Source organism: Venturia canescens, chromosome 4 (genome assembly GCF_019457755.1).
Source record: "Venturia canescens isolate UGA chromosome 4, ASM1945775v1, whole genome shotgun sequence".
NCBI classification, from domain to species: Eukaryota; Metazoa; Arthropoda; class Insecta; order Hymenoptera; family Ichneumonidae; genus Venturia; species Venturia canescens.
In genome coordinates, this window is record NC_057424.1 from 16,156,913 (window position 1) to 16,180,809 (window position 23,897).

General features: G+C 44.4%; 1 protein-coding gene across 1 annotated transcript in view; it reads right to left on the minus strand.

Annotated features, from left to right (window-relative positions):
• LOC122409132 (insulin-like growth factor-binding protein complex acid labile subunit) overlaps positions 1-23,897 on the minus strand; it is a 97,137-nt gene that overhangs the window by 4,117 nt on the left and 69,123 nt on the right. Inside the window, exon 4 of the mRNA XM_043416440.1 lies at positions 11,262-11,300. Within this exon, the coding sequence (XP_043272375.1) occupies positions 11,262-11,300 (39 nt within the window). The remainder of the gene's footprint in view (positions 1-11,261; positions 11,301-23,897) is intronic.

Here is a 23,897-nt window from a genome sequence, read left to right on the forward strand (position 1 = left end):
TTCTTTTCGCTTACGGCAATTAAGCCATTGTCCTTCTTCATGACGATGATCAGTGACGGGCAGTCGATGGGAGTCCTCGCTTTTCGAGGGACTCTCCCAGCTAAATTCGATCAATTGGAATCTTATATATATTTGCACGAATTCACACAGAAACGAGATCTCGTGGCTCGCGGTTAAATTCTTTATTCGGTCTCTATTGTGTATTATTTTCATTCGTTTTGCTCTTTTCACTCTCTTAATAAAAGTTTAATCCTATAAGGAGTTACGATATGCCACGAAGTTCGATAAAATCGTTGATGAAAAGATGAAAAATAGGAGAGACGAAGATGTAGAATTTTTTCTCGACGCGACCCACGTAATTAGTGACCGCAGGAATGAGGGAGAGCTCTAGAGACACCGACAGAAGAGGACATTATTACTGCAAAGTCGGGCTGCCTAATCGAGCGTAATTATCCCACAATTTTCCAGCAATCATCGAGATGAGAGGGAGCTTCTTTGAAGAGTGCATACACGCAGTGGGCATTGACGCCATATTCCATATTAACTCAATTCTTCTGTTGGCTCTCCAGTCCTCTTTCTTCTTTTTTCCTCTTTTTTTATTTCCACTCTTGCAACAGAGTACTTGAACGGGCTCGAGCTTGAGGATATTTTTACCTGCGATATCGACGACACGGCGAAAAAGCAGAGGGCAAAATGAAAAATGGTAAATCACAGCAGAAAGGCGAGATACCATCTGTCCTTCATCTATCCGAGCTGCTTGGAATAATTCGATGAACGTGACGGCCGCCCCGCGGTTTAACGAATCCTCTTTGCCTCTGCCCCCTCCTAAACTCAACTCCGCGTCCTGCCGAAGCCTCTTTTTTCCTCCGATGCTTTTGATTTTCCTTAATGAGAGATATTGCAATTAAGTTTTCTAGCTTCGCTCTCGGAGTCAATCTATCGACTTCTCGTACCGATAGAAATGGAAAAAAAAAGAAATAATAACGAGGAGGAATAATCTTTCAATCGTTTATCCTCCGTTCCGTTGCCGCGCTCTCGCCATCAACGAATATGGCTTTATTGACACTCTTTCCACAGAGTTATCTCGAATTAAAAAGAATTCTTGATTGCAAATATCCCTTCGTATTTATATCCTCGAGCGATTTCTCAAACCTGAAAAATTCTCGAGTCTGCTATACTCGCGAGTGACCTCGAGAACAGCGGTGTGTTTCTTGCCGGCAAATGAAATTGTTTCATTTTTGTGGAATGTCAGAATTTTGTGGGAAACCGTTGGAGGGAAGCACAGCTGTACATGCCGCAAATCCAATTAAGCGAAACGCACGGCATGTGCTCCAGGCGCCGCCGACGACGGGACGATGACGAGATACTGCGTTGCTTTGACGGGCGAATCACGTCTTGGCAGGTGCCGGTGCATAAAACATTTTAACAAACCCAATTAACCCGAGGGGAGTTCTGGTCGCGAAATAGGGAGGCAGCGGGGGAGAAAGACACGAGGTGGGGTGGGGGGGCAGCCAGCAAAAAAGCTGGAGCACCATTGCGAACATTTTAGACACGCGAGAGCAACTCCCGAGAATCTCGCTTCTCTTCATCGGGGATATATTCCTTCGTATCTCCGCCAAGCTCCAGCACCGAGACTTTAACGCTCTCGATTACTGTAAATATGTATATACAAATGTACGAGAGCAGTACGTATATACGTGTAAGAATATTTATAGAAGGTTCTATACTCGCGGTAGCTGCTGGGCTACGTGCTGGTGCATAAAACATCCCGCTCAGGGCATTAATTAAAACGAATTACCCAAAGGATTTCAAGCATGTCCTCTCACGTCTATAACGCGAACCTCCTCAAAACTCACGCATCTTTCACAGCGTACGCGTATTCATATATATATATATGGATAGAAAAAAGAAATATATGATTCGCCAGTACTTTTTACGAGAGCATATTTCAAGCTCCCTTTTTTAACGACCTATAAAACTTGAGTAACAGCATCGTGTGTTGTGCTACTGGCAAAATGAAGGAGGAACTTTTGGAAATTGTAACGCGAGCGCGAGATACACTTTGACCGATTAATCGACAATGAAAGCCCAATGACCTGGACCGCGGCAGGTAAAAGAGCAGAAATTTTCGTAGTCGAAAATTCGCTTTAGCCTTGCTATGAAATTTGTTTTTGAAATTCTCGTTTCAAAGTTCGGGTTCAACGGTACGAAGGGATATTATTTTTCAATGAGGGCGAGAAGCACACGATTGCGTGAAAATATCTCAGCAAGCGAAGCTTTGTGGTGAAAAGGCTCACTTTCGAAATCGCTCAAGTAGAAATTGTAACCAAGATCCCATCAGTCGAGTCCACTTGCGCGATGCTTTAGTGAGAGATTGGAAATGAAAATTGGAGGTAGAGGGAACGAGGGAGAGAGAAAGAGAGAGACGGGTCGACGCTGAGGAGGAAAACGTTCCATGGTGCAACTGACCGTCGCTACGCTCACACCGGTTATTATACCAAAGCCATCCGGAAGAACGTAATTTCCGGACGGTTGCGGATGCTGGGCGCGCGAAATCCGAAATAGCCCTATATACGTGTATATAGATCAAGAGCTATACGCGGTAATGGCTTGACGTCAAGTATTAAAAAAAAACCGGTGCGAGCCCTACCGTGCCCTTATATCCTCGCGAATACGATGGTTTCTCGTTTTTTTTTTTTTTTTTTTTTTTTTCAAGGAAGGAACGAGTTGGGTAAAAAATCTTAACGATGAAAAAGAAAACCATTTTTTTCAATTTCTCTCTCTCTCTCACTCTCTCACTCTTTGTTTATCTTTGAAACAAGTCGATTCGTCGCTATCCGATCGACCTCCAGATTCGCGGAGATGACAGAATGTTGTATGTCTGTGCAACTCGGGGTGGTGCGAAATTTCATTTGAACGATCTCAGCAATTCAGCGAAGAAAAATGTGGCAAGCTTGAATAAAAAAATGGAAGAAACGAAACTTCGGCGTTTTCTCGTTTTCTTTTTTGTAATTTATTTATACTTTTTTTTGGTCTTTTTCCTGTTGCGTTACCAGCAGGACGCACACAGTGATCGATTATGTATCCTCGACACACACCCCAGTCCTGGAATTCTCACTGCAAATATAGTCGACGGACTCGTGATGTTTTTTCCGCGCATGAACAAATCGCCTATCGGTTTTTTCTCGCTCGTTGTATATGTATGTCAACGTTTTTTTTTTGCTCGCCTGTGCGGTTCGTCCCTTCATCTGATGCGGATTGATGAGAGGGAACCTAACGAAAACTTTTCCGTCCCTCCGAGTGACCCGAGGGCTGGGGAAGGGAAAAAGGCAAGTTTGACAAGTCGTTGTACGAACTTTTTCAAAATTTACACTTAGATCAGCATTCGTCAGATTTTCGAAGCTTAATAAAACCATGAAATCGGAAATATCGCTCGTTTCGTAAGAAATTATTAACCGATAATAAGATTGAAGAATTGCAAAAAATTTTTCACGACCTACCAATGAAACAAGTCTTTGCTAGCCGAACGAGAAAAACCATACCCCCTCCCTCCTCTTTCATCCTTATTCTGCGCGACTACGCGCACACGGGCTTCTTGCTTCCGGGACATAAAATTGACGCGGGTGCAAACTCCGTTTACTGTATCGCATTATTTCGTTCTATTTCCCCTCAACAGGTACTAAACACCCCGTTTATATATAGCGATCTGCTTGTTTTCTTTCCCACCCCACTGTATACATTCCCTTGGCTGTCTCGCGACGTTATAACGACACGGGAAGAACGACAGGGATAGAGAAAAAAAAAGGTAAAGAGACGGAGCAAAGAATTCCCTTTGCCCTTGGGTTCTAGCCATGAACTTTCCGCTTTACTCTCCCGCGTATGTACGCGAGCGACGAGCCGCCTGAGACGAGGAAAATTGCTCGATAAATTCTCATCTACGATGCTGCTGGCTCTGCCCGCTTCACTGCACCAACCTATACGTACACGTCTTATAGTTTATTCATGCGTGTATGTGTATCCGCGTATATATACACGTGAATTTGCAAAGTTCCGAAGCTCTCTGCGTCGCAGAGCTGTTTTTCAAAGATCGTTGGCAATTATAGGGGAGGGAGAGAGGATACTTTAGTGCGCTCGTCGCCGTAATTCGAATGGGAGAAAATTCTGGATGTACACAAATTTGCAAGATCGCGATGGGTCGTCCAATCGCTCGCTCTTTCCTCTCTGCTCGAAACGGTAATACCAATGGTTTTCCCAATTTATATATATGTATACGTGTATATAAATTAATGTGTACAGTGGAAAGTATACAGCGACGAAACGCGGCATCGAACGTGGAGCAGAGGGTAGTATGACGACCAGAAAATGAGAAAACGCGAATGGAATCGCCCCCCCCCCCCTCCCGCCCCACCCCGTCCCTTCCCTCTCTCTATCTCTGGCCGAAGAGCCAATTACGAAACTCCTGACGAGATGAGAGTTGAAAAAAGCAGAGAAAAAAGACAGTGGAATTGTGTAGACGGAGAGTGAGAGATGGGGTGAAAAAAACGTGAATTCACCGGAGCTTTTCAAAGAGAGATGGAAAAAAATAAATGGCAAAGTAGAAACGCCACGATTCGGACGACCGCGCTCCGCGAGAGTTTCCCGGGTTTGTATACATACAACGGCGGGCGAGCGCACGAAAAAATAAATGAGTATGAGCAGGAGGGAAAAGCGGGGACACGAGCTTGGCAGAAAGATTCCGTGCTCTCGTGTCCAGGACTCGCGTGCGGGGGCGTGCAATCCGGAAATTGGAATCTTAAATCGAACCCAATCTTCTTTATTGTCGCTTCTCGTCCCTAAAAGAGAAGAGCGAGAAATTTGCACTGGGAATTCTCTCTCTCTCTCTCTCTCTCTGGTTCTCTGTCTTTCTTTCGAATCCTTCCGAGACTTTTTCATGGTATATAACCAGGGCTTTGTTGAAAATTAAGAGACTGACAATGGTGAATGGAAAATCGAGAGTCAAAAAGCATGGAATCCAATTGCTGCGAAAACCTTTAGGATATGCATATAAATTGGCAGCTCACAGTCGATTTTGCAATGCTAGTAAACGCAGTCAGAGCCTCGAATTATAGAGAAACCATAACCGTCAAATTAATTGAAGCGAGAATAACCGATGAAAGTATATATATTCGCATCGTCGATACTCGTGATGGAGTCGCTTCCCGTTATCCAGCAGCAAATATCACAATTTTTCACCATTGGTTCGATATTAACAGTTAATTTATCAATAATGAAAAAAAAAAAAGTAATATTTTGATCTCCCGTCGTAAGAAAAAGTGGCTTTTTTCTCATACATTTTGGATGCCTCACATTTTCTCCACGACCGCTGTCCAATGACATTGTTAAAATTCTGCTGATAGTAGCCAGAACGAGGACGAACGAATGACGTGATTCCTTTAGTTATTCTGCTCTATTTCCAGGACATATCAGATGCTCAAAGGTCATTTCATTGACACGATATTCTTGGTTGCGGATCAAGCGATTGACAGAAATCACGATGTATATGAAAATCTTCCCAATTTCAGTGTCAATCCGATTGAGATTGTGGTGAAAGGCATAACCATCCGTTTGATTCTGTTAAGGTAGTGATCGAAGTGAGAAAAAATAGGAAGGCTGAAAAGTTCAGGGAGATGGAAAAGTGGTAGAAGATTTTGAATGGAAGGCTTTGCGATCGGATGCGAAAGAGTATCGGTGATCAAACAGGGTTAAACCAGGCTTCGGGATTTAGCTGGAATTCGGTTTGGTATCGGTAGGGAATGAAGATGGGGGGGAGTGGAAAGCGCGAGCCGTCATATACGGTGACGCTAGAGTGTAGACAGATTTTGGATTATTCTCGCGTTCCCTCTCTCTCTCTCTTTGCCGCGTGATCTCGGCTCTGTTCAGTTTCATCCCCATGAAGAGTGGTTGAATATACGCGGTGGGATTTTAGAGGTGGACGGGGCGGCGGCAAGCGGAGCTCTCGGAGGTTTGGGGTGAAGCATTTTGACGTATTTTCGCGATACAGAGAGCGGGGATTCGGGCATATATTTAGTTTCGTACAGAAAGGCGATTTCATGCCTCCGCTGCATTCTCTACTGTTCTGTACACTACCGCGCGAGGGATGCTTGTTCGCTTTAAAAGCGCTCTCAAACTCTTCAGCATCGCTTATACCTAAACGCATATATATATATATGTACGCATGAACGGAGTACATAGAATGGACAAAGATAGATAGCTCTTCTCGTTATTATTGTCTCGTGTCTTTATCTCGTATTCCAGCTTCGTTTCATCCCTCGGCCCGCGTTGTACATGGCCGCAAGTGTACCGGAGGGGTTCGACGACCGGAAAAGAAAGCTTTTGTACATAGTTTTCTCTGAAAGGTGCACCGACTCTCTCTCTCTCTCTCTCTTTCTTTTTCGGAGCGCAAAGAGAAAACGGAAGAGAGAAAATTCGAATGTTTGGCTAGCCGGTTCTTCCCGATATATATCGCCATGTTTACGAGACCCTGCGAATACGTGCAGCTCTATCTTCGTCTCTTTCTTATCCATTGTTTCCCCCGGGCCGTTTCGACATGCGTCTTTCTACCAGCCTTTCGTTTTCCCCCCTCGCTATACTTCTGTGCGGCGAGAAACACGCTCGGGGCGCATCTCACGAGTAAATATAGGCCTGATGGTGGATTATCGTGTATCGCAAGGGAAAGAAGGGAAAGAGAGGGAGGCAGGGAGGGGCGATGAGCGAAGCGTATCCAGCAGGAATAAGGGTGGAAAAGCTTTCTTGTATATGTAAGGGAAACGGTTGCGACTCCGAGGTCGTTCTCGACGTTTCGCGACTTGGCAAGTCAAACACGGGAATAAATTGTGGCCACCATCCGGCGCGGCACGGCGCGCCTTACCTATTCCCCGTCTTCTATTCCTTCATATACACACACCCACACATATCCATTCATGTGTGCGCAAGCAAATATACCTATTGGGTGTGCATACACTGCCTGCCGGAAGATTCCTCGTTTTGAGATTTGCTTTACCTTCTGTTTCTCTACCTTCGACGATAAAATTCTCCGAGATAGGAACGCCCGAAATCACGAATAATATCATGAGAGATAACTCTCAACGGGGCCCTGTCTCTTTCTCTCTCTCTCTCTCTCTCTTTCTCTCCCTCGCCCCCATTCTGCACCTCGAGCTGCAGTATCCCTCATCCGTTTTATCATTAAACACGAGTTATTAGATAAAGTGAACGAGGATTTTCCTCAAATTGTGCCTCCCCCCTTGTTGATCCTTCCTTATTTATATTCGTTACGCCGTTAATTCAAGCGTCAAATTCGTTCCCTCGACAAAGACTAGGATCCACAATTTAACCTCGGGAATATATATCTTCGCTGCAAAACGAACAACATCCGAGTTAAACGAGCAATGAAAAAAGTGAATAAACGCGAGGATACGTATATCTCTTGAAATTTCTCGCTCGATCTTGGCTTTCAAACGCACCGTACCACCCCCCCCCCCCCCTCTAAATTTAATCTCCAATCTCATCTCGTAGTTGCTCCGCCTTCGTACGCTGCGCCTCCGGGGCGACTCTCTAATCGTACAAGGAAATTACCTCGGCGTCCTGAGAGAGAAGGTCGGGCGATGTGCAAAACCATCCCTGCGTCCGCGCACCACGTATATATAAGAAAACGTGTATCTCTTCTCCGCCAGCTTTGGCCGCGGTCTCATTATCGTGACCGAAAAAAAGAGGGGAGCGCGCCCCATTCGGCTCACGCCATTTCGAAACTGACCTACATCCATTTTTTTAGATATAGTTATATAAACTGTTTCAAAAAAATATCCTAAAGATAAGGCGATTCTGTTATAATTTCAGAAAAAATGCGAATTGCCTATGGAGTTTCATTGCAGTTGAGTCAGTGGCGCCGTATTCCTTAAGCCATTAAATTCAGTCGCTTTTCGTTTTCTCTCTTCTCACCCAGTCATATATACTTCGAACGTCTCTTCGAATCATGTAAATCCGGCGTTTTAAAGGGAGCGCATAGTAGCGCCGTGGTGTTTAGATAAATTTCATGATTTCGGAGTGAAAAATAGGAGAGATTAATTGCACCGTGTTAAAATGCGTGTTTCGGTCGAAAAAGAATGGCAAGGTGCGCGAGGGGGAGGTCATATGGGGAGAAACAAACGCGCGTCGGAGCCCCACGAGGATAGAAAGCGTAATGGGTGCATAGTGGTTGGCTGACTGGTGGATTATTAAGTAGTTGAGTGCACGTTAGCCGGAGCGAAGTGCTGTCGGGTTATATCAGAGCTTCCAGCATCAGAAAGCACAGGCTCGTATAGTTTAATATCTATACACGAGAAAGACCACGCTCTCATCGTTACACAGCAGACAGAGGCGGAGAGGGAAGAGGAATTTCGTTGCACACCGATGAGACACTGCATCGCATCGCGGAGAGTGCGCGCGCCCTCGCGCGCCTGGCAACAATGAAAATTTCAAAGGCGACGCGCACATAATTACGCTCGGGTAATTGATCGCGTATGCGAAAATCCACTCGCCGGATTCTCCCATCCAAAACCCTTCGCCGCCCGGCCACCGCCGGAGCGCCAAACACACGTTGAATTTTCGGAGGGTATTCCCTCATTTGCCCTCCTCCCCCGCCGTTCCGTTTTGTCTCTTTGGTACGCGAAGCAGACGAGACCCATTCATTTCCATCGCCCTCATTCCGTGGTCTACGGCATCTACGATGATTCCTCTTCCTCCGAAAACGCCCGCTCTAACCAAATCGAAATTAACGTGTATAATTATCGCGCGCACCCCCGAGCTTAATTCCCCACTCGTGGCAACTTCGGCTCCACTTTCACTCAGCAGCTCCCTGCGATATTTCTCACTACACTACGCTCTCGCTCTCCCTTCGCAACTATATATATATATGTACGAAACCTCGTGATACGAGTACACACCCGTATCGGCGCGACTTACGGCGTTCCCCGATGCGGGCTTGTAGGGAAACAACGATAAACGCGCTTTGCAACGTCCCGGTCCTAACGAGGCGCTACTCTATATGTGCGTGTTAACTTGGTTACGTGCGCCCACTCGCGCTGGTCGTCACGTTTCGATAGAAACGCATTTGGACTCGGGTTTTAAGTTGCGATAAGTATGTTCGGGCGATGGAGACTACTTCGGAGCGGTAAACAACGCGCTAATTTATCGAGTCTGTTCCACGGGCTTTCTGAGCCTTTTACTGCCACAGCCGAACGCATTTTTTCAATATTTAAAAGCTTGCGGAGGTCTCGAAGATAGCGAATTCGCAGGGGACAACGAAACGCTTGGGAAACGGAGGATCACGATGACTGGAAAATGATTTTTAATAACCGCATCGCCATTCCGAAACGCGATGATAATGCGCGATATCGAAATAACCGCGGTGGGAAATAAGCCGAATAGTAAAATACAGGTGTGTGCTCGCGTCCACGCGGTACATACGCGCGACACCGGAGGACATAATATCGCGTGCGTGTCATCCTCACCTTCGGATAATAAACGCTACCGTGTAGGGAATATTTAATTAGCATACACGCCATTATTAATTTTCCTTTATACGCTGGCAAGAGATAGCGCGCGCGCGCGCGAGAGGGACAAGATTGGTGCCGGACGCGCCCAAGAGGAGCGTGCGTACACGAAGGTGTACGGAATCGAGGGCTCGTCGGATGTCTCGAGGGACGATATTTTCAATTCACTAAAATGGGAATGAGGAACGTATAATGGATACGTATTTTATACATGCGTCCGCGCGAGCTGGACAAACTTCTCGTTACGTTAAGAGGAATGTCCCTCGCTCTCGCTATCGCCCCCGCCATCTTTTTTACTTCCTATCTGCTCATTTCAAAATTTTATGTCCTCGACGTATATAGCTGCGTCCGGTAATTTTTTAAGTTATTCAACGTTTCATCGTCGAGCAACGGGTTCCGACGATAAAGTAGAAGAAAAAAACCATCTGCTCGGACCCCGTCGAGGTCCTGGGAGCTTCGAATTATCGAAATGTATTCGGCCGAGGGAATCTCTGCTTTTTATGAGGGAAATATCCGTTCATATGTATACATCGTGTCTCGCCACAGGAGATCAATACCATAAACTCGAGTTTCGAATGATATTTCGAGATATGAAAAATGGTATATGAAGTAGCGCCTCCCCTTTTTCGATCGAACCAGCTTTTCAGAAGTTATACAAATTATCAAACACAAAGTTTTCCTATATAAAATTTCGATGCTTGTTATTATCACTTTAGAATTATCGTGGGAATAACACGAAAGAATATTTCTTTGCACATGATCGCGCCCCGCGGTCCGAAGCTTGATTATTCGAAAATCCCACAAACATATCGCCCCCGTTTCAGCAACGCGGCAGAGATACAATTTTCGAAAAGCAGAACTTCAACGTTGCGAAATTCAGATTTTGCAACAATATAACGCGGCTCGCGAGCCGCCGGCGAAGCTAGTCACGTATGTATACGCTCATATACGCCGCGCAGTAAAAGAGCGAGTATGCACGAGGTAAGCTTTTCCTTCGTACGGGTCACGTTCCTATGTATGAACAAACCCATACTCGGAAAGTATCCCGAAGATATAGGAGATCTTCTCTGTATCTCAGTGCGCAAAGTTTTGACGAGGTGAAGCGAGCCGATGCTGCAAGCTTCGCCCTCGCCACCCTTCTCTTGCCCGTGGAATAGACGTACACACAGACATAGTAAGACTCCGTAGTCTTATGGGAAATTACACGATGAGCTTTCCGGATTACGCAGCCCGAGCTCGGGCTCTTAACTCACACGGGTATAGGGCGACGAGTTAGCAGGGCACACATCTCGGGCCGGCTCTCACAGAATCCACGCTTTCTCTGAGCATCTCGAATTCGTCGTCTCTCCAACTTCCCCACCGCCTTTCTCTCGGCCCTCTCTCTCTCTCTCTCTTCCTCTTTCTCTCATTCTCTCCTACAACTCTGCGACTTGTACACTAAAGCTCCCGACACAGGATAGTGTATTTCATGCAAGACACCGCGCGGCGGGAAGAGAATGACTGAAGAAAGACCGGAGCCAAAAGGAGGGCAAGTGAGATACGAGACAAGCAGAGAGTCTCTGTGCATATAAGAACGTTACGAATGAGTGGAGCGTTCTTCCTCCTTGTGAGGCCTGTTATTATGCGACACGCGGAAAACAAAAGGGGCGTTAAATTTCAACCCCTTTCGCACGAGTATATAATCTGATTCCTTACCATTTGATGGCTTTCACTGTCCCTCCTCCTCCTCGATTCCTGAAACAATGAGAATAAACATTTGCTGTGAATCCATAATACGTTAACAGTTTGCGACGATGTTTCATGCATTTTCGAGGTTGAGAGGCTACTCCACGAAATACTATTTATCGTGGGAAAATGAAAAGGGGGAGGGAGTAACGTTAAGCCGAATTATCTCTGGTTTGTGGTAAGCGATACTCGCTGCTGGGCCCCGAAACTATAGACGCGGAGTTTCCTGGAGCAACGGTGAATTGGTCCATCTCTTCACGCGGATTAGCCGCGTCCTTTATTACTCTTCGGGCAAATTGGACGTTGTTACGCAACAAGCGTATCTCTTGGAGATGAAAACTCACTCTTTTGGCGCGCTCCCTTGGGCTATTTCGTCTCTCTGGTGAAACTCGCACGCTCACCGAATTTCCATATACTTACAAGGGCATTTAGCACATCGCGGGATACTACCGTCCAACCTTTCAGCGGGTACAAACGTCTTTATATATATATATACGAATAGAAATGAACGAAGAGAGAATATAATTTTACGGGGTCGTGTCATGTACACTTTCGAAAGTAATCAGCATTCATCGCGCAGGTGCTCGCGTTTCGGAAATTTACTTTTCTCTCTCTCTCTCTCTCTCTCTGTCTTCGTATTTTCGAGTTTGAAACTTCTCGACAATAAATTGAAAGGATTAATGCACGCTCCGCTCTCACAGAGAATAAACACTCTTCCGTAATTGGAGAGTTAATTTAACAGGTGCGTGCGCTCTCGAGCAGGTTTACACAATCGGTCGAATCGATTTTTCATCGATTCGGCTCAGCCATTCGCAACGCTCGATGCGGAGTAGCCATAAAATTGAAAATCGTGATCGGGCTCTTACGGAAGCGTCTTCATTGATTTTTGGTCAACGGTCGGTACTCGTGTGGCTCTTCGTACCGTGAAAGATTCATGGGTTTGGAAACATCGGGAGACTCCCGTCAATTCAACCTTATCGTCATGGTATGAGTAAAAATAGATGCTTTCGAAAGGAAGCGAGTTAATGGAATTTGAGCTTTGATCTTTCAGACCGGACTGCTGGTGGACGTATGTCGATTACGAGATTAATTCCCCGCTCGCGGCCGATGCTTTCTAACTATTCCTCGCTGCGTGTTTATCATCGTGATCCTCGTCTGTCTGCGTACTCTCTTAGTCTGCGCTCAGCCTCTTTCATCCTCCTTTCTCCCTAATCTCGATTCGCGTCATCGAACTATTCATGCCAATATATCGAGATAGCAGGCTACGCGTATAAACATATATACAAAGGTATTTTCTGTGTGTACCGGTTGCATTCGCAATTCGTTTTCAGCGTCCGTTCAAACAAGCTCGTTGCTCCCTCATTAAAAATATCGAGTTTATTTTTTTACTCCTCGCAAGCATATGTACTTTTATTTTTCCAGACATTTTTTAAACCCAATAACCGCAGTTCACCCTCGATTTTTATAACGCGCCTCCACTACGTTTCGCGTTTTATTTCATAAGAAATTCGCGATTCGCTGTGCTCTCGCATGTATCCTCGATCTCGAAAGGTTGTATAAAAAGTTGGGGGTTAGAAATAACCGATGGAATGGAGAACCGCAGCGAATTGGCGAGTTCGCTTATCAATGGAAGGATTATGCGTATTTGCATAATGGCCGCTCCCTCGGCGACGAGGGGACCTCATTTCCAACCCCTTGTTTGCCACCCCTTTTGCCAAATCCTTTTTTCCACCCCGGCTCCGACATCTCCATGAGAATTGGGAGGAGACGTCGCGAGGAGCGACGCATTGTCAAAGCCGAAAGACAAGTTTGCGGCTCGGAGCGACTCGCGTCGCTCTTTTCCGTCTCGGCACCGGCGCACATTTGTCACGCTCGTATTTTTTCGTCACTCTACGCGTCCGGCTTGCCCTACTTGTCTCTCGGCGCGTCTCTCCGTTTTGCCTTTTTTCGTAATTTTTATCTCGCCATCATGTATGATGCATCAAACTCGAAAACTCGCTGACCCGCGTTCTTCTCGTTTTCACGTTGCTGCGAGCATCACCATTCATCTCGAACGCCGCCACGAAACACGCGCCTCGGGATAATAGATTTGGTCGGTCGGGAAGCGTGCTCGGCTTTTTCCCTCGTTTCGCTTTCCCCGCGGTAACAAAAGTGACGGAATTATGAAAATATTGTGCGTTCACGCTCGCCGCTTAATTCCTTCGCAGTTTTGTACGAATTAACGCTCGGTGAATTATGCCCGTTTCTTCGTACCGACGAGAGCGTATGTACACGAAAAGTGCATTAAAATTTCCAGACCCCCGAGAGACACCTCGATCATCCGCGTCCAACTCCTGCGCGCGATCGCTCCACAGAAATTAGCCAGGGATCGGACAAAAAAGAGACTAAAAATCGAATGCCGATAAAATAAAGGCGAATTTCCCGTTCGGAGAGTTCTCCGCTGGCGCTCTCTTATCCCTTTATCCGCATCGCAGCGACGGACACAGGCATGCACGGATGCGAAGGAAACAAAAAAGTGTGTGGATCAGCGCACAATAATGGCGGATCCTGATTGCGAAAATATAGGAGATTCCAAACTGAATTAAAATGGATACGAGATTGATGGGCGTGTGTGTATGTGTGTGTGTGTGTGTGTTATGAAAAGAAAATGTTATTTCTCTGAGTTCTCAAAGGTTCTGGGTCGATTTTAAAAAAAACGAACATGCATTGAGAGACAGAAAGAGAACGAGAGCTCCGGATATAAGCTTTGGAAGAGTCGAGATCCGAAACTTTTTCTATACGTTTTAATGAAGCAGAATTTTAATTACGAGGATCCAGGGGACAGCTCTAATATTATTGTATATATACATTGAATTTCAATGTGTTATCATCATGCACATCTTCGATGAAAACTCTTGTGGGCAAAAACAAAGATGGAAAACCGGAAATGAAGTATACACAGAGAGGCTGAAAATGATTATGAGATACGAAGAGAATAAACGCAAGCGCATTCAGCTGTACGAATAATGATGCTGACGAATGAGAAAAAAAAGTATTAAATAAAAAACATAAAGAGAATGACATAAAAAAAAAAAAAAATACGAAAAGCGGAGCGACCTTGGCTCAACAGCGTGGACCAAATTTTCGTGCTTTTGCAAGCGCATTCACGATTTCTCTTTGTCCAGAATCTTAATAACTTTTTTCATTCCGAATTCAAATTACACACACACGGAAATTCCGTCGCATTACTTTTTGGGAATTATTCGTTTTATAGAACGAATCGTACCCACTTTCGTCCGCATCAGGATCCTTATTCCTTGTGTATATTATTATCGCGAGCGTTATAAGCCGAGGAATTGAATTATCACCGTTCGATAATGGAAATATGCGTCGAGACATCGCGTGATATGTTCGACGCACGTGATATGCGTGAGTTTGAATTTACTAATAGAAAGGGGGCCGTGCGGCAGGCTGGGCGCGTAGAGTTACCGCGTTAGTTTGAGGGTCTAATGTAAATGTGCACGCCCGCGTTGATCTACACCACGTGGATAATGGTGCTGGTCTCTCCGTAGTGTGCCCGTTGTTTGGTGAATCCAAACCGGGGAAAGGTGTGCGAGATTAATCGGTGGCTCGTCTTGCTCCTCAATCAGTTAGCTCGAAGGTTCGCGTGATCCTCGTGTATTAAGGCATCTATAGGTGAATGATAAACCCATACGTACATGTACGTATGTATCCGCAGATTCGGATAAATAACATTTCAGTAATGATGATATATTTCAGATTCATCGTCACAACGGTGTCTAGCTTTTTCTTGTTTTTTTTTTCTTTTTTTTTTTCTATTAACCTACGCTTCACGGGTTATCCGATAAATGTTTTTAACGTCGCTGGTGTACAGAGAAAGGCGGGCAGCGTCAATTTTTTTTGTATCAAAAGACAGAAAAATACAAATTTAAAATCACAGTTTTTCGGAAAGAAATATCACACGAGAACGGATAACGGAAAAATCGTTTTCAAATAAAAGCTAGTTGACGTGTGTGAAGCTTTTTCCTCAAGCTACAAAAATTTGTTCAATTTTTTCGGAGTTTGACAGCACGTCAAAGTTACTCTGACCGAGAGACTCTTGCTCTTACATATTCAAATGGATCGAAAGAATCGGAGCGACAGAATAAGACGTGAGAATAGAAAGGTTATTAGATTAATCGATGATAAGATTTTTTGTTGTTTCGTTAATGTCACCAAAAACAGCACCATCAGGTTTATGGCTCTCGCCGGGGTGAGACGCACGTGACTTATACTCGCCTCTTTCTCCATGTTTTATTCGATCGCGACCGTGCCGATGTCAAGGGAGGCGAAGATATCGCGTGAGTTTTACGAACCGCAGGCGCACGCACGGGGAACAACGAAAACGCTTCGATCGCGTGTCGATGTACCTATACATACGTCAACGAACGTCGACTTTTCTTTGTTTCTTTTGGCTCTGATGAAACATGTACAGGGCTCAAAGATTTTCATCGTTCCTACACGATTCATGGTTTCTCTCCTTATGATTAATGGAATTTTAATTGTCCTTCAGGCACACCCATATTCGCAGAAGCCTGTGGGAGAGTTGCAATCGAGCAAAGTGTACGAGGCTCGTAAGGTGCGTCTGCTGGTGGATTTTCTTTGGGATTGTGATGAAAAAAAAATGATAAGAAACGCTTTTGTCGTTGGTCAGAAAAAAGGGGGAACGTTGCTTTTACGAGAAGGAGAGTTTGCCTGCTACGAAAATTGCCGATTTACATAAAACGCTTACTTTTTTTACGGATGGTTCGGGCAAGTTACCGGAAAAATCGTGTTTCACGCGGGGTTTCTCTTTTGAAAGTAAAACAATCTCTGCACAAGTATACGGCTGTGCTCTGCTCTTCGTAGTATTTCCCGTAGCTTCAGAGAGAAAAAAGTACGTCAAAGAGAAAAAAGAAAGATAAAAAAGAAGAAGATTTGATGTATAAGTGGCCTTTTTTTCGAAAGACCCGAAAGAATAAGGCGATAAAAGTGAGGCTTAAGAGGCTTAGTCGACCGTGTTTTTCGCTCGATCAGATCGGTTCGCTGATAACGTCGTCCGAGCTATTATCTGAATTGCTTACACGTTGAGATTTTCTTTCGCCGTCGTGTCCTTCTTTCGGTCTTGTAACAAGAAAAGATCCCTCTGAAAAATTTTGATTTTGCATATCTGCAAACCGACAGAGACCATAAAGAAAGAAAACTTTTATTTTACTTCAACAAATTCGAGTGTAAAATTTTATGATTTCGAGCAGTTTTATTATCCCCACCATATTCTCTAATTAACCACGAAGTTGGTTTTCATTGTAGTAATATTATTTCGATAGCGTATTGTTGGAAAATTTTTGTGCGAAAAATCAATGAAAAGTTCCAAGAAAGGTGATAGACACGAAGGACAATCAATTGCGAAAAAAACGCTCGTTCGTCTCGCTCGCAAATGCACCGCCCGATATCCCCTCCGCTCTTTCTGTCTTTCTCTTTCTTCCCGTTTCTTCCTCTTTTATTCACGAGTTAGATGACGACACACAGCATCACTGCTAAGGTCTTTGGGATGCTGCGCGCACTCGCTCACCGCCAACCACTCCCTCCTCCGTTCCTTTGCACCGTGCGTCTTTTTCTCTTTCTACATAAATCATGAGGAAAGTATATATGCCAACGGAGAGAGAGAGAGAAAGAGAGAGAGAGTGCGGCGTATCGGGGTAACAAAGTTTCCCGGCGGGGCCCGCAGCGGTATTTCCTTATCTATTTTCGCCGGGGCTCAACGAGGGAAAACCCAAGTCCGTGCACCTCCTCCGCCCCCGTATCACTCTCCGTCAATCCCTCTCCCTCCTTTGTTCATTCTTTGCTCTCTCTCTCTCTCTCTCTCTCTGTGCTTCTTCCGCTTTTGTGTTTCTCCACTTTTCGTTGGACCGCTTTTCACCCTCCTGGAATACTCGCGAACTTGGATTAATCGAACTTCGTGCCGGAGACTCGTCACGCTTTTTTTCCTCTCTCTCTCTCTCCTTCTCGTACACGCACGCTTAGATGGTGCTTTATTTTAGCGATTTTTGTTGCAGCCTGCTTCCGCATTTTCTGTCTTTCTTAATTGCTCCACAAGAGTAATGACTTTTTAGACTTTCACTCTTTTCTCGGACCGGGCGCGTCTTCTACGTAAACTGTTTTTTTCTCTAACCACACGATTCATTTTCCAAGCCGAATTTCCATCGACCGGCCAAACACGGCGAACCAAAACTTTTCATTTTCGCCCGCAACCCCGCTCCCGCGTTCTCATTCATCGAAGTTTACTATCAGTGAAAAGGGTACGTAACGAGGATAAAAAAGAAAGAGAATCGATCAAAGTTGTCGCATTTGCGCGAGCATGGGGAGCGCTACGATCGATTTGGAATCTCGCTGAAGCTTCGGCAACGAATTCTTTGCCGTACGCCCACGAGATAGAAAGAGAGAGAGAGAGAGAGAGTGAAAGAAAGCAAGCGCCATCCATAATAGTCTTGTCTCGTACGTTCGTGCTACATAAATCACGAGAAAGAGAGCGACAGAGGTAGAGAAAGAGTGTCGGTGAGATTGGGGGCGCGGGGGATCGGCTAAGAGAAATAGAGAAAAAAGGCGCACCGTAATGGGAGGCGTGTGTGCAGCCTAGAAAATTGATGTAGCGCTGAATCGACTTAAACATTCTTCGATTCTAAATGAAAAGCTTACATCATTGACCCATTGTATCCGACATTCGTCTCGATTCAATCAAAGTAACATAAAAAAAAAACAAGGAAAAATGTAATAACTGCATGAAAGATCGTCAGAATCCTGAGACACGAGCGCGTGTGTCCTGAAATCGAGGGAAGCTAGTCCGTCGGCTCGATAAGTTTCCAAAGTCAATTCCCTTCTGTTTTAATCAGCCCTTGTACGAATTCCCTGTGTGGTTTAGCAGCAAACTCTTCCCGTACGCGTGGCTTCATTAATAAGCCGTAGTAGCAACGGCTGATTAAGCCCGGTTGAATTAATTAATTGGCGAGTGAGAAAGGGTTGCCGTCCGCTTGAAATCAGACCGCTCGCCTATTAATAAGTTATAGGTCTCGCGTCTATGGACAATCGCCCGAAGATATGTGCCGTATAGAAGGATGGTAAACGAGAAGAGGAACAAGGCAGCGTCGGCGTAGGGAAGTGGAGGCAGGGGCAGGGGGGAATATCGAGGAAAACGAGCGACAAACTCTCGGGCTCGTTCACGAGAGAATTCTCATATTAAACGCAGATATATCAAGTTGTAGATGGAGGGAGGTCGATCCGGGGTCAATAACAGAGCGCATATAGTCCGTACCAGAGCCATGAAATACGTTATTATCGCTCTTGCGACGTGTATATACCTTATGGGAAATCGATGTATGAATGCGTGTGTCGGGGGATTTCATGCCATGGTCACATAATATCTCTCCGGAGCGTTTTTCCCCACGCACTGTTTTTAGTGTTTTCATACATGTTTATGGATACTGGAGTACAAATATATGAGCTTGTAGGTCAGCCGGTGTGAGCTCTGAGCGAACATTTTTCCAATACAAACGTTTTTTATAAACATTTGAATATTTATCGGAGCTTCGCCGGTGCGTTTTTCCTAATTTATGATTCGTCTAAACGGGGTTTTGTTTTGTTTTGTCTTTTCTTTTTTTTTCGAGGTATTAAGTTATTCTGGCGCGAACGAATCAATATTTACGCGAAAAGCGACAAATCCTAGCGGAGTTTCGTACGCATATAGCTGCGGCTGGGCTTATGTCGATGGAAACGCATGCATTTTAATTCGATTATTCGTCGGTCCAAACATATTGTGCGCTTCTCATCTGTTCTGCTCCCTCTTTATTATTTCCTCTCGCGCTTGCTTTTTCATCTCTCTCTTCCTTCCCCGTAAACCGTCTACTTCGAACGTCGGAGGTGACGCATTGCGGGGCATCGCGTTACTCCCTACATTTACAGCGTTTTTATTTACGCATGAATTTATCGTTTTGCCTCTGACGCTCCCCCCTTCGTATCGAGTCGATCGGTATTTCCCGCGAGCCATCAATTTCTACGAGAGAATGAGCGAGAATGACGTAGAAAATGTTGTGTTTCGCTGAAGCATCTGTCTGGACTTTACAGAGATCTCTTGTTGCTTCGTTCACGTATTCGGCGATGCCGCGCGCGCGGCGTTATGACAAAATGAGTACCAATAAAAACGGTGCGCGAAGAACAGAGTTCAAAAAAAATGCAGGGTCGGGCTCGTATTTATGGAAGCAACAAAAACATCGTTAACCGTAAAGCATCGTTGTTACACAAAATTATTCACTTCCCAATCCCGTGTTCAAGGGCTTATAATTGATGAGTTGTTGCACTCGAATTATCCACGAGGGCTGAACGTAGGATTGGCGCGCGTCGTATGCCCGATGAATCCGACTTGATATTGCGTATTTTTGCATATACAGATTACCGTGCGAACGGTAAAGGTGGATACGGCAGCGGGAGAGAAACGTGGACAGAGTGAATTGTTGGCAGGAAAATTTAGGACAGTTTCCTCGGGTCGTGCTTCAGGCAAAGTACGTTCTAAATCCAATCGCATCTAATCCTTTATCCACATGAAAAAAGTACTTTTACATGCATACACGTGACGCGTTGACCTGTTAAAGAGAGAGCATGAGAGAGGGAAAGGGCGCTCGAAAAGTAATCCCTTGCCCTCAGACGATAGCCGAATTTATGCGGCTTCGCGCAGCGCAGTAAATACGTATAATGGATGAGAAAGTGGAAGGAAAGAGAACCGCGACGAGTTATAAAAATCGCGGTTGGTTTTTACTCGGTTTAGCCACTGCAACTTTACTGAAATGTGTTTAGTTCCCTCTCTCCCCCCTTTCTCTCTCTCTCTCTCTCTCGAGCTTTTCATTACTATATTCAATGTTACAGGGGTCTGGATGAGTAGGAAAGCACATACTAAGGTCATGGATCCATGTACCAGCGAGCCGAAAATCCTGTTCTCGCAAGACTCCACTCCAACCGATTAACTTTAGAGTCTGACTATATTTCGTTTCCTCTTCTTCTCTCTTACGTGTGACGCGCCCATTTTACGTATTCGCAATATTACTCACATCTCTCTCTCTCTCTCTCTCTCATGTCACACTTACCAGGTTCTACGTGGATTACAAAACTAACTCACGAAAAAGAAGAAAACGCAACACAATGTTGCTGGGTGTGTGTCTGTATGCGCGTGTGTGAGAAAGAGAGAGAGAAGCAAGTGTAATAAAGTTTAAGGTAGAAATAAACTTGGAGAGTAAATGTTTCACGAGATATTGCCTGGGAAACATTCATTTCTTATACTTTCAGATATGTGCGTTGTATTTTTTTTTATCGTTAGATAGCGTAAAAAGAGAAGAATTTCAAGTGCAACGATTCTCGAACTTATACTTTTTCAAAAGTCCTGGGTTACGCGAATGTGATAAAAGTTTCAACATGTTTTTTCCTGCTGTGCGCTCACTCGTAAAAATAGTGTGATTTTGTTTCCTCCATTTAGAAAAATATTTTATTTCTTTTTTCATAAAGTAAAACGCTCGTCGGTGCTTCTTTACTGCATGGCGTAGAAAAACTTGTACGCGTTGGTCTCTTTTTGTAACGAATCAATTTAACTATATACAATTGATATTCTATGAATCTGCATGAAACTCGCGATTATCGATGTTTTATTTTTCATTTAGAATATATGAATGTGCTCATAATATCGTTACATATTTGTTTACGTTCATGTCTGTATACGTGATTACGGTTTTATGGGCAAGCCAGTAGTGATACGAATTGCGACATGCGACGTTCGGCTTAAATATCTATGCGAGTAAGCCGGAGAGCGAGAGGAAGCAATTCGAATCGATCGTTCGACAGAGAGCGATTCCATATTCGTACGCAAATATTAGGGTGTGTCGACAGAAATCGATATTCCTTTTCCGACCCCTCAAGGCCAAAACGTCGCATGCTAACGGAATTAGGCACGCACAAGAGCTGGAAATCAAATTATTTGGACCATCCCAGCACCACGTGCTACGATACAACAGAAAATAAACGAATGGCACGGTCGTGGGAATTTTCATGTGTGTAAAAAAATTTCGAAAATTCTCAAAAAAACATATTTTTGTAGAGAATGAAAATTCTCGGAAAACAAAAGTTATTGGAGCTGAATATTTCAGTTCGAACCCTTTCAACGGTTATATATTAGCTAAATCGTCAAAACTCTGTTCAAATGTAAACCGAGCTAACTTTGATGAAAAACGACATCGCCAGTTCAATATTTGCGAGAATTTCAATTTATTATTTCACGGGAATAATCCCTTTGAACGTTTGTCCACAGTACAATTTCGATTCCACGAAAATTTTATGAAAAAAAAAAATCCTTTTTTTGTTTCGAGGAAGTGCAGAGATTCCAAAAATCGCTTTACGATGTCAAAGCTACCATTTTTTCATCTCAATGGATTCTCGTCTCGGCACTTTTGTTTCTTTTACAAATGAGAATGCAAAACACAGATTCGTTGAATTGGTAATATGAGACGAGCCGACGTAGAGTCGCTGCGCATGTCGACGTTGTTTTAACCACGAATAACGTGCCTCAACGGGTCTCAAAATCATGTGAAATAAAAACCAGCATGTAAATTGCAGCCCAAATAATCATGACGAATTATTTCCATTGAATAAAATATCCTTCAAACCGATATCTCCAATTGTTTTGTGTTACGTAATAAATAACGATCCCACGGATTCAAAAACGTAGCTAAGAAGCCCAGCTGTGCAAATCCATAGCAAGTACTCTCCCATCGGAGCCACGTGTCAATTCTTCAATAACGAATCAAATGAAAGAAACGTTAAAATGATGGAAAAATATAATACCGCGATAGGAGAGTGACAGATACTGCGAGTGCACGTAAGTAACAGCCTCGCAGCGTAAAGATGTCAAAAATGCAATAAAGCAAGTGAGGTAAAACGTCATCGATTGGGAAACGTGGCCAATTTAAACGTCCATTTCACAGCACCTTTATTCACGAGAGAAGTTACTTTTTTCACAGTTATATACGTGGGAAATAGACACAGGCAGTTGACTCGCCGTCTGAATTCCATGCTCCCATGAAGAACAGAGAAATAGAGGCAAAAATCGCAATGTAATGTGCACGTTTATGAATATAGATATACGGATAAAGATATATAAATGAGCACATACAGATATACGGGGACAAGTGCACGTTTCATACTCGCGGTGCGAGATTGTATATATACGAGAAAGACTGCTACAGAGAAGACTCCATGGGGTCTCAAGGGGTCTTGATGCATTATCACGTATGTAAGAGACACGGTCACGCCCTGCGGAGCATTATACATATATCCATAAACCTAGTGCCTCGTAATATGTGATAGTCTCTCGAAATTGCGAGAAAAGAACGTGAGACATTGCTCTATTCGACCCCTATTTTCTTGATGTTTTTTCTTCTTCTTCTTCTTCTTTTTTTTTATTATTATTTTTTTCTTCTTTCTTCTTTCGCTAAACGACCCTGAGAGAAGCAAGAAAACGCTTTAGCGAACCTCGTAACCGCTGCAAAGTCAGCTTACACAAAAGGGGGATGAAAAATACAGAGCTGGTTTACCGCCACCCCGACCAGTAATCTTCCCTACACTTCTCCCGAGGTTAAACACCTCGCGCAATCCCATTATTTTCTCACCCTATCCAGAACGAGAGAGAGAGAGAGAGAGAGAGGGAGCCCTATTATCGAGAAAAATAGCCGCGTAATAATATTCATCGATGATTCACTCGGACGAAATAATGGAGTGATATTATTAGAATGCGTTTTTCCTCTCTCTCGAAAAGCACTGATGAATTATAAGTCATTGAAGTATTTCAGGTTTATTTTCGACTTTCTTAATAACTAGTCGGAGAGTTTTAACAAAATTGGCACGCTCGTAATATAGTTTTATTTCGCCGAGGTTGGGCCCCGGCTCGAGGTAAAAAGGGTGTCGCAGGAGCAACGACTCTTTCCCGAGAGCTCAGAAAAACCCCCGGAGGCTCTTGACGCCTCGTACTTTTTAGTCTCGTTTCTCTACAACTCTTCTCTCACTCCTCTCCTCATCCCTTGTCTCCTCATTTTCACTTTTCCTCGCTCTTCACCCGGAGAAGCACAAGCACACCCGGACCTTCATCAGGCAACACACTTGCTTGGGTATGAGAGACAGAGGAAAGAAAACCTCGAGGTGCTCTGTACTATATACTGCCGCTAGTTTTGTAGAGGAGAGCCGTCAAGCGAGAGCGAAGCTTTCCCCTAATTACCCCTCTACGCTATTCCCGTAGCATATTGTATCGTGTGTACGAGAGAGGTGTGATATTCTTCTGCTCGTAAAAGCCGAACATCTCTCTCGCCTCTGCTCTTCCTTTCGTCCTCTCTCTCGTCCTCGAGAACACTCGCTCTTCCTTCCAAGCTTTCAACTCTGACGAAATTATCACCCGGTTTTAAATCGAATTAAGCCCTTGTCGGCGAGGGAGAAAGTGCCACTGAGTTGCGTCGTTAATTCTTTGAAAACAATTGTCACAGCACGAAATTCGTGTCTCTTCGGGAG